Here is an 11,818-nt window from a genome sequence, read left to right on the forward strand (position 1 = left end):
TTTATTGGAAATCCATGGGGCCTTTGTATGGCCAGCAGTGGACGTCATTTGGCTGAAACGAACTATGATAATAAAGTAATACAAAAATAGTCTGATTAGAATCCTATAATTATTAATTACCTTTATCTTCGCTGATTCACATAGACAATCGAACATCGAGTTTGCAACGGATCTATTCTTGTAAAACAGTCATTAATTTTTTTGTTTACCTTACTACGTTAATTTGAGTCATAGGTAGTAGAACCGTTTTTAAAAGGTAATAGGCGTTTACTGTTCATTCAATATTTAATTGCGACTTTCCTAATCTATTTTACATTGTCTATGAAATGTGAGATTCGCAATAGCTAATGGGGTGATTAAGCTAATTAAAAGTTTTCCTTGTAATGACGAAACACTTCAGCAGATGATTCCTGCAGGTATATAAGACAGTTCTCACGGTACAGGATCCTAGATAATCTGTGTTCAGCTACTGAAAAGGTAAGAAAAACGACATTAATTTATTTAATTACTAAAAACTACCAGCAACTAGCTGCCCGCAAAGAAATACTTGTCTTAGGTGCAAAATGTACATTTTCTACTGTAAAATAAATGTAGTGTGTTGTGAATATAATATAGCTTAGAGTATTAAATTAAAGTCAAAATAAGAGTTAAAGTTTGTACTATGTCAGTGATGATGAATAAATGTAGAGTCAGTTAATAGTGCCAACTTGAATCGCATACCTAACCTGTGGGGACAGGGTAGGTTATGTTGGGCTCACCAAGTCAGAATGACGAGGCATACCCACTAAAAAGACCCCGGTGCTCCGTCACTCGCCATTAGTGGGAGAAAAAGGTTTCCGGACAAACCCTTCTCTACCACAGCCCCTCCCGGCGATTGCCCGCCTACACGGCGGGCCCTACAAGCCCCCCAGGACGGGGGGCGATAGGAACAGCTGGGAACACACAAAATTTAGTTACCTACTTATCTACATAATACATGTAAATGTCGAATAACTGACGATTTATTCTGAGATTCGAGTCGGGTCCACCCTTACTCATATAAAAATGTCACGCTGAGACTCGTGTTTCTCAATTTGATAATGATGATAATGAGGGTATATTTTTCACAGATGAAGACGTTCATCCTAATCTGCCTTTCGGCGCTGGTGATGGTATCCTCGGCCGACAAGCTGGATGACCTGCTTAACACGGACATGGAGAAGCTATTGGCTGACGATGCGGTCAGGAAGCAGGTGGTGGGGTGCATGACTGATGAGCTGCCTTGCGGGGACTACCAGGCCTACAAAGGTAGGTTGCGAAGTGCAGAATTGCGTATTTTCCCAAATATTACATTGTAATTTGACTCACTTGTTTGAAACCAGAAAACAGAGAGAGATTTTGACACCGAACTTAAAAGTTCTACGAACCCTTATTTTCTCTTTCGAAACATACTTACCTATTCGTACTTTACTGGTATACTATTCCCACAAATTAAAATTCTTTATTAGTACATAGGCCCTTTTCAGGGCACTCTTATACGTCCGTTAAAGTTATTATGCCCTACCAAATTTGGGGGACAATATATTGGCTGGTAAATTCATATACTTACACACATGGTATCCACATAGTACTATTTATAAATGTACTTACCTTTAACTTTTACTATATGTCTCGTCGGCTTTAATCTAAATATATGTATAGAACTCAAAGGTGACCGACTGACTGACTGACATAGTGATCTATCAACGCGCAGCCCAAACCGCTGGTGGAATGCTGGATGGATCGGGTTGAAATTTGGCATGTAGGTAGATGTTATGACGTAGGCATCCGCTAAGAAAGGATTTTACGAAACTCCACACCTAAGGGGGTAAAACGGGATCCACGCGTACGAAGTCGCGGGCGGCCGATAGTTTTGAATAAAACTTATGTATACAATTTGTTCCACAGACATGCTTCCAGACCTCATTGCCACAAACTGCGGCAAATGCACCCCAGAACAGAAGAAGAGGTACGAAGAAATAAACAAGTTCGTGCTGGAGAAATACCCGAATGAGTACAACGCGGTAGTCAGCAAGTACAGGCCCAAGACCGAATGATATTAAGAAATTAAATATTTACATTTGAGTATTATGACAATTTGCAATTATGCTCGTGCTTTGTCCTCGAGATTAGAAATAAGAACTATGTAGTATCACGTACGGTGATGCCAGTTTACGCACTGTTAGTTGAGGATATTTTTTTTTTTTTTTGTGGGTATCTCAGTTTACATCCCATTTGACATTGGTATCCGTCGTCAGTCACGATTCAGTGCTCTGCCAGTTCGCACTTCTTCTACTTAAATACGTACCCAGTGTTAAAAATAGTGTTTTTGTGTCGTCAAAATGCCGAACGAAAAACGTCAAATGAGGATAAGGAACATTTGCTGAAGAAAATAAATAAATTGGAGCAGAAGATATGGGGTGCTGAACGTCGTTCAAGCGGTTCAACGACGAACGGAAGATCATCGTTACACATTACCATAATGCGAACAACCATCCCGGGTTGTCTCTTTATGCCAGTTGTGTTTTATGTCTGAGGGTTTTCAATTATACGAAAGTATTCACTCGGGTAACTATGACAGTTATGTCACACTTAATAGTAATTATAAAACAAGCATTGTATTCTTACTAATGATTTATTATTTTTGCAAAGTAATAAACAGCTTTGTTTTTATTATCATTTCACATCAGTTCTCTCAAAATCTACATAGTTCTTATTTCTAATCTCGAGGACAAAGCACGAGCATAATTAATGATTAAACGAACTTAAAAAGTGAAGTTCTATCATAATTATGCGAGGGCTTTGTCCGAAGAGATTAGAAACCCTCCCACCCGTCTTTAACAATCATATACTCATATGTAGGTATATTATTAAAAACACAAACCCCCATATTAGTGAAATGATAAAAAATACAAATTACTACTCCAAACTAACTGACGACGGATACCAATGTCAAATGGGATGTAAACTGAGATATCCACAAAAAAAAAAAAAAAAAAAAATATCCTCAACTAACAGTGCGTAAACTGGCATCACCGTACGTGATACTACATAGTTCTTATTTCTAATCTCTTCGGACAAAGCCCTCGCATAATTATGATAGAACTTCACTTTTTAAGTTCGTTTAATCATTAATTAGTACCCATTAGGGCCCAGTAGTTAATTACGATTTCAAAGCAATAAAAGTTTGTAAAGAATTTTGATTATTTTATGTTGACGTTTTTAGTGTAGAATGAGTACCTAAAATTTATTAGACTAATACCTATGGCCTACTCCTATAGAAATAAACACTTTTAGTGAGTGTTATTCTCACAACCATGAGTTTGCTCTTGAGATTGTTTTAGGAATCAACATTTTACTTTTACGCTTACAGACAGAGATTCTTTAATTCATTGACAAAAACAAAACTATCTATTAACAGCCTTTGGGGTTCGTCTTCGAACATAGGCCTTCCCTTCATCCTTCCACCGCCTAGTGTCCCCAGCTGACCAAATCAGAAATAAGGAGATCTGTAAACGAACTAAAGTCACTGACATAGCCCGACGGATTAGCAAGCTGAAGTGGCAATGGGCAGGACACATAGTACGCAGAACTGACGGTCGATGGGGCAGCAAGGTTCTGGAGTGGGGGCCACGTACCGGAAAACGCAGCGTGGGACGTCCACCCACAAGGTGGACCAGCCACTTGCATCTAGTTTATTTCAGCTTGCTGCCGGATGTCATCTGTCCATCTTTTAGACTGTCTTCTTCTGCCGTGGGTGACATTGCAGAGTCTCCACTCCAAGGTCTCTCTGGCCCAGCGATCGTGGTTCATCCGTGCAGTGTGGCCTGCCCATCTCCATTGACCAGCATAAATATGACTGGCTAAATCTCCATCACCCTGTTTAGGCAAAAGCCAGCCCATTTCTGCAATATTACTCACAATCACGTAACATCGAAGTTTACGTCAAAGGAACAATAGCGATTGTTTAATTAGGGCATTGTTTTATTATCCATAAATAGGCCCAACGAGAAAACCGTATGTGATAACTAGTTCTACCTTTCCTTAGTCCAAGTAAGATGTCTCACAGAAAAGTTCTAGTTTTATCACATCTGATGGTATTTCTGTGTGTGCAGTGTTTTGCAAAGTTACATAACTACGACAATTTTGACATGGAGACACTTTTACTAAATACGACGAGATCGAGAGCGCTTTTTGAATGTGTGAGGGATGAAACTAAGTGTGCTAATAAAGAAGATAAGGAGATGAAAGGTAAGCAGGCTTCAATTGATTCACAAACGCTATCAAACATATTTACATTTTACTTGCAAAATAGGATATTTAGGATAACACTAAATTTTAAGTCGATGTATCGTCGTCCATACGTCCTAAAGATATTCATAGTTAGTATATCAGAAATCTAGTAGTACCTATATGACTCTACTGTTGGCACAATGTCTCTACTATTTACCTATTCAGGCAAGATGACATGATGCACAATGCAAAACTCAAAAATAATTAATTTAGAGACACTCACAGCTAGTAGGACTATGTAATACTAACTGTTTCACTTCTTATTTCTCTTTTTTATTTCTAATCAGGACATGCACCTACCTATTCCTAAATACCTTATATCAGTTTTAGGAAAATTTCGATCTTAAAAATGACAAAATTTACAATCCAGATGACATTTTCGAGATGGTCACTACATCATGCGCAAACTGCACGGCGAAAGAGAAGCAGAAGTTCGGCGACGCCATGAAAGCCCTCCACCGGTCCATGGGGGAGTCTCAGATCATCACCATGTTCATCAACAAGATGACCAACATGTTCCAAGGGGGTCTGTCTGATACTGAAAAGACCACATAAACAGATCTGCGTCAATAGAAGCTGGACTAGACTAAAACTTTTCAAACAATGATTGCCTTTCTACTCGTATCTCCGAGTTATCTTTGATTGCTAACTGAAATACCTATTGCTAGTAGAGATACAGAGGATATAGACAGTTTCTATTCGAGTGCACTATAGTTAAAGTACTTGCTACTACAGTTACCAGCCAGAGATGACCTGTAGTGCAGTAAAACATTTCCCTACTTATCAAGGTTTAGATGGCATCCTACTTTGTATAGTTATTTTTGTAAAAGGTATTTTTTGTATATTTTGTATACTTATGTAAATAAATACGAGTAAGTAATGCTTCAACCACACCAACGCCTGCAGATCACCATCGCCGGCGCGATCACGACGCCATCATAGGAAAATGACAGGTCGTGTGAACTGTCATGGGTCGCGCGACTTGTCATTAGCCTTTGATCGTGTCGGCGATGGCGATCTGTACCTCTAGTAGGAAAAACTTTCGAGTTCGTTTCGTTGCGTATTCAAAGTGTCATCGAAAAATTTTGTATGAAAAATTAAACAGCGCCCCCTAGGGCGGCTATAATACAGTGTGAGTCACGTTAAAGTGTACATATGAAAATAGATGAAACTAGACCTATTTTTATCGACAAAAAAGAGGTCAAATTTTTTTTGAGTTTTTTTTTTAATTTTTTATAGATTTTTTTTTCTTCCAATTACTTGTTGTAAAGAAAACGTAATAACTTTTAAACTAAGCAGTATATTCTGATAAAATAAAAACAGTAATAATGCTAAATAACAGGCGATACTAAAAAAATACATAAAATACACAAAAAATGCCAACAAATAATAAAAAATGATACTTTTTAAAAAAAATCTGCTTTTAAATTCGTGTTTTTTTGGTTATTTGATAAATTTCTCCAAAAAATGCCCCTATAACAGGTGGTTTTTATTACTTTGTATTATTCTCTATCGTATTATCTTTGTAAAACCAAAAATCGCATGTCTCTATCCCTATCACAACATTTGCTATGATCGTTTGAACAAAGGCCTGCCACAACATTATTCTCCGCTACAGGTAGAGACAATTTTAATTTTAACTAAAATGCTTATTTCACTTCGAAATCTTTTGTTTTTATTTGAAATCTAACTTGTCTTTATCAAAATTACAAATCTAGAGCCATTTTCAGTTTCGTTGTTAACAAAGCGTTGAATGGCGCGCCCGTAGAGGCTTTGTTCAAACGATCATTGCAAACGTTGTGATAGGGATAGAGACATGCGATTTTTGGTTTTACAAAAGTAATACGATGGAGAATAATAAAAAGTAATAAAAACCACCTGTTAATGGGGCATTTTTTGGAGAAATTTATCAAATAACCAAAAAAAGGAAACACGATTTGATGAAGTTGACTCGATAGAATAAATTCCCAAAGTTACCTCTATTCGTTTTCTATTTATGGTTTTATTTTTAAAATAAGCGATTTGAGATTCTAAATCTTTTACTAAACTTAAGTTCAGAAATAACTTGAGGGCTTTTAACGGATGAAATTTTTATATTGCGTCTTATTTAGTTACTATGTTAAAAAATGTGGAAAAAATCGTCCATGACGGCTTGGACCATCTCAATCAGTCGCGCGGTGGCGCTTACGGAGGACGGACGCGTGTCAGTTTGTTGGACGTGACAGTTCGCGATTTGTCAATATTTTTGACAATGATGACTTTGATGAGTCACAGTATAATAATATCAGTGTTACTGGAGAAAGCTAAAATGTTTGATAAATAAGAATTATCAATTTTGTCTACCTATTGAAATTTAAATGGTTCGCATCCTTTTAAACGAAGATTCTACTCATGATACATACATAGTACATTCCTCAAATATGAGACAAAAACAATGAGTTAAAATTAAATTTTAATAGTACCTACATACAATCGTCTTACACTCTTTAGAAGAGCACACTGATACCAATAAATAATAAAATATTAGGTCAGTGGGTTAAATATAGGGGCAGCTGAACGTCACTGAAAGACGATTTTGTTTACTCGGCATCTGGGCTGAAGAACATGAACCCTTGTTTACAGATGCAGATGTAAATGGAGTTGACAAATTTTACATGAAATGTTTAACAGAAATAAGTTAAAAGACACATACAATCATGGAATACCAATAAGGTTGCGGAGGGAAAGCTACATCCAGACATCATGACATCCAGACATCATGACATCCAGACATCCAAACTTTCGCCTTCATAATATTAGTAGGATAGGATATTTCACAATCCAAACTAATATTTACTATTTAGCATTTATAAATAACCCATTAAGATAGTAGCGCCCTCCTGTTAATGACATACCTGGAACGATAGAGTATTGGACAACTAATAAAAATGCTTTGTCCTAAATGACTGACGGATATCGTAGAGACCTGAAAGTTGGAAGGTGTGTTCTTTGTATGACGTAGGCATCCGATTTTCCGAAATGGGGTCATGAAATGAAGGGGGTGAAAAAAGGGGGCAAAGTTTGTATGGGACAAAGTGATTTTTTGGTTCAATCTACTTGAAATTTTGCTTAACAATTCCTTAATATTATAATTCATGACAAACGTGTAAAAGGGGTAGAAAGTTATTTTGGGAGTCATTTGCTTCGAAGTTGATATCAATACTAGATACTTACTGCTTTTGATTTAATTACTTTTTATTTTTACAAGTGTTTGAAATCAAATCAAATCAAATCATTTATTTTGCGAAAATGGGTTTACATCAGTAGGTGTTACAATTTTTCAAGTAGGTATCTCCATCTTCCACCTTTAGGCATGCAAAATTATTACTGTAGTTGTCATTTACATTCATTAACAAAATATAATTCACATTTATAAAAACTAATGTCAGACAACTCAGGGTCAATAATTACATTAATGTCAATTCAAAAATAATAAATTAAAAATACTAAAATTACCTATACATATAATGTCAACTACATTGTACTTGGTATGTCAAAAGTATTAGAAAACTCCATGTCAGATTGTAATCAATGTCTAGTGAAATCTCAAATTGAAATGTCTCAATCTTAATGAGGAGGCTCTGCATTTATTCCTAGNGATATATATTCATCACTTTCCTACACCGGACCCAATTGAAGTTATGCCTTTCGCACGACAAGGAAGACTATAATTTTCTTAGCCGCACGGTAAGCGAGACGTACACAAGGTCTATAGACCTGGTTTCGCACTCAACGTGTTAAACATGAATTTGATTTATTATTTGTTTAAAAAAAATGAGATTTAGCGAATGTTTTTCGATAATAAAACGCAAATCCATGAAACGTTTTTATACGACCGGTCACTTTTCAGTCTTCATGGAATGGTCAAAATTTCGAATTTAGGTAAACGATTGATGATCAATTGTATTCATTTTCCATACATGGACCCGACTGGCAACACTGGCTTAAATATTCCTGTGCCAAATGCTTGCTATTTTCTAACTCTGCGATCTGAAACGACAATCCACTTTATACGAAAATATTACACACGTTATAATTCTTTGTGTCAAACAAGCAAAGGTTTTAATAACACTAATGAACACTTAACAATGTGCCGTATGCGATTAGAGTCAATTGAAAATAATACGGTGTTATTAAAATAATTATTGTTATTACTGGATTATTATTGTCAGCCACCGTCTTCCACTTACAGCTAATGTAAACTGATTATGTGATGCTATTTTAACAAGGGCTGATCTTAGAGGTGGTTTTGTAAAAAAGTTTTTATAATAAGAAAATGTGTGAGAACTTGCAACAATATTGTAAACTCTGCTCTACCTCTACCAGAAGCAAAAAAACTGATATACCTACCTACTTATAATTTTACAGAAAAAGACATTGTAAACATTTTGATTTGTGAAACAAAGTCTATTTAACGTTTCTGATTTCCAAATAAATTATTTTGTTTTAATACCTACTCTATTTTTCTTATTACAAGTACTTACTATGGCCTTGGACTTAGCACACACAACCGTTTGGGTTTTTTGGGTTAAAAACAAAAGCCCAAGGATTTCCTTTATTTGTCCTACCTCCATCAAGAAAAACTGACATTAAACAAAAAAGAGGCTTTATAGCCCGCTATTGCAACCAAAACATGTTTTATGCAAGTGACTCTCTGACCTCTCACTGACTCTATGCGCGTACGCATTCTTAAGGAAAATCCGCTCTTAACTACATATATTACCAATGCTATTTACCTAGGGTAGGGTTGCCATGTCCAAAGTCGTATTCTCACTTTCTTTGACCATATTACACGTGGAGACGTCGCTTCTGTTGAACGACTTCTCGTGCAGGGCAAGGTTGAGGTCGCCCATGCGCTGGACTGACCAGGTCAAAACCGCACTCAATGGTCCACTCCGCAAGTGCACAAGAAAGGCTGCAGTGCGGGAGGAATGGCGACGGATTGTGAGGCTTGCCACCGGACCTGGTGTAGCGACGAAGAAGAAGGGTTGCCATCAATCCGGGTTTCCCCAGATTTGTCCTAGGGACTCAGTTTAGAAGGTCGTCCGGGGCTCATTTGTACTTTGTCTGGGCTTAAAAAAATCAATCCGGCTTTTTACGAGCATTGTATGCATCGCATCATGAATCGACGGCAGCTGCCGCGGCCGCGGCATATAGCGATTCGCTACATTCGATACTTACATAAAATGTTGATTTGTGACATTTTGATATTTTTTATTCAGTGACTTTTACAAATCTGACATGTCCTGGTTCTGGGCACCAAAATCCTATGTTTTCACGCGTCTTGTCCTGGTTTCCAAATTTTAGATATGGTAACCCTATGTTTACCGTTTACACAGACCCACATGCGAAGTGAACAGAATAATATTGAAGATGTACTAGATTTTCACTTTTACGCGAATCTCATTAGAAAATTTACGCCTGAGTCAGCTGACATCATTGGATTTTTTCATTTCTAACTGTATGAAAAATAAGTAGAGCTTACACAAAAAAGTGCATTCGAGTTTGGCTTTCCAGTTAAGTTTTTAACTTAAGGCCGGGTAGCAGAGAAAATGGCGAAAATGAGGTTTTCATTTTTCATTTTTGAGGTACTAAACAGTAAAATTAAAGGCTAAGATTTTTATTGGACATAGTTGAGGATATTTTCTAGAGCTATTAACGGAAGGAAACACGATTTGATGAAGTTGACTCGATAGAATAAATTCCCAAAGTTACCTCTATTCGTTTTCTATTTATGGTTTTATTTTTAAAATAAGCGATTTGAGATTCTAAATCTTTTACTAAACTTAAGTTCAGAAATAACTTGAGGGCTTTTAACGGATGAAATTTTTATATTGCGTCTTATTTAGTTACTATGTTAAAAAATGTGGAAAAAATCGTCCATGACGGCTTGGACCATCTCAATCAGTCGCGCGGTGGCGCTTACGGAGGACGGACGCGTGTCAGTTTNAGAGTATTGGACAACTAATAAAAATGCTTTGTCCTAAATGACTGACGGATATCGTAGAGACCTGAAAGTTGGAAGGTGTGTTCTTTGTATGACGTAGGCATCCGATTTTCCGAAATGGGGTCATGAAATGAAGGGGGTGAAAAAAGGGGGCAAAGTTTGTATGGGACAAAGTGATTTTTTGGTTCAATCTACTTGAAATTTTGCTTAACAATTCCTTAATATTATAATTCATGACAAACGTGTAAAAGGGGTAGAAAGTTATTTTGGGAGTCATTTGCTTCGAAGTTGATATCAATACTAGATACTTACTGCTTTTGATTTAATTACTTTTTATTTTTACAAGTGTTTGAAATCAAATCAAATCAAATCATTTATTTTGCGAAAATGGGTTTACATCAGTAGGTGTTACAATTTTTCAAGTAGGTATCTCCATCTTCCACCTTTAGGCATGCAAAATTATTACTGTAGTTGTCATTTACATTCATTAACAAAATATAATTCACATTTATAAAAACTAATGTCAGACAACTCAGGGTCAATAATTACATTAATGTCAATTCAAAAATAATAAATTAAAAATACTAAAATTACCTATACATATAATGTCAACTACATTGTACTTGGTATGTCAAAAGTATTAGAAAACTCCATGTCAGATTGTAATCAATGTCTAGTGAAATCTCAAATTGAAATGTCTCAATCTTAATGAGGAGGCTCTGCATTTATTCCTAGAATTCCCCTAACACCGTCAAATTACCCTTTCGAATTCAAGACAGTGCTGTTTCATAATGACTATAAACAAAGCTCAAAGTCAAACTCTAGCGACCTCTCCATAAACTCCCATGAGTGCTCAGAGCGGGTGCCTGCGGCAGATAACCGCGTGTGATGCTCATAGTGATTTTCGATACATACGTTATACATAAATTATGGAAAGAAAACACCCAGATCAATACAAACAAATATGTATGCAATTTTAGTATGATATTTATTAGAACAAAATTGATGCGTGTACTGATTAATGTAATTAATCACATGCAAAGTTTCGTGAATTGCAACAATTATAATTTATTATCCAAGCTCTAAATAATCGCTACTACAAGTAACTGATCATAAAATGTTTTTCCAATCGCTCAAGCTCCCGATGACCTTCCCATAGGTCGGGTGACGTAATCTTGAAATTATTTTGGCCGACGCGGAACTTCCGAAAGGTCGGGTGACGCCACGCCTCTTTGAACCGTGTTTACTTTGACAGTTATATTTTATATTAATTTATTCGATTCTAAAATATATTCCCAAAAATTCTGAAAGTTATTTTAATTTGTATCACTTGGATATAATTTGTATTAGAAAGTGCTGTGAGTGTGACGCTTGAACGGAAGGAAGTCAACCTAACCTAACCAACTGCGTATTCCTATACTGTGTAGCTGAAAATTGTGGCGGGAGCTCTTTGGCGCGCTGTTTTCGGCGAACAATTGCGCGCGCAGATTTTGACAGCGCGAAATACCTACTTTAGCAGAA

General features: G+C 36.5%; 2 protein-coding genes across 3 annotated transcripts; both read left to right on the plus strand.

Moving 5' to 3' along the window:
* Positions 1 to 376: 376 nt before the first annotated feature.
* LOC114363432 (putative odorant-binding protein A10) lies at positions 377 to 3,216 on the plus strand. Of its 2 annotated transcripts, none has more exons than XM_028319145.1 (4): positions 377 to 477; positions 1,110 to 1,287; positions 1,927 to 2,126; positions 3,158 to 3,216. In XM_028319145.1, the coding sequence occupies exons 2-3, from the start codon at positions 1,110 to 1,112 to the stop codon at positions 2,073 to 2,075; spliced, it is 327 nt and encodes a 108-aa protein (XP_028174946.1). In that variant the 5' UTR covers positions 377 to 477; the 3' UTR covers positions 2,076 to 2,126; positions 3,158 to 3,216. The 2 variants fall into 2 exon arrangements, with proteins under 2 accessions (XP_028174946.1, XP_028174947.1); XM_028319146.1 differs by lacking the exon at positions 377 to 477 and adding an exon at positions 527 to 556.
* Positions 3,217 to 4,047: 831 nt separating this feature from the next.
* Positions 4,048 to 5,322, plus strand: LOC114363431 (uncharacterized). The gene is made up of 2 exons (XM_028319144.1): positions 4,048 to 4,269; positions 4,682 to 5,322. The coding sequence occupies exons 1-2, from the start codon at positions 4,077 to 4,079 to the stop codon at positions 4,864 to 4,866; spliced, it is 378 nt and encodes a 125-aa protein (XP_028174945.1). The 5' UTR covers positions 4,048 to 4,076; the 3' UTR covers positions 4,867 to 5,322.
* The last annotated feature ends 6,496 nt before the right edge of the window (positions 5,323 to 11,818 follow it).

Source organism: Ostrinia furnacalis, unplaced genomic scaffold (genome assembly GCF_004193835.3).
Source record: "Ostrinia furnacalis isolate ACB-3 unplaced genomic scaffold, ASM419383v2 OfSCF7119, whole genome shotgun sequence".
Lineage (NCBI taxonomy): Eukaryota > Metazoa > Arthropoda > Insecta > Lepidoptera > Crambidae > Ostrinia > Ostrinia furnacalis.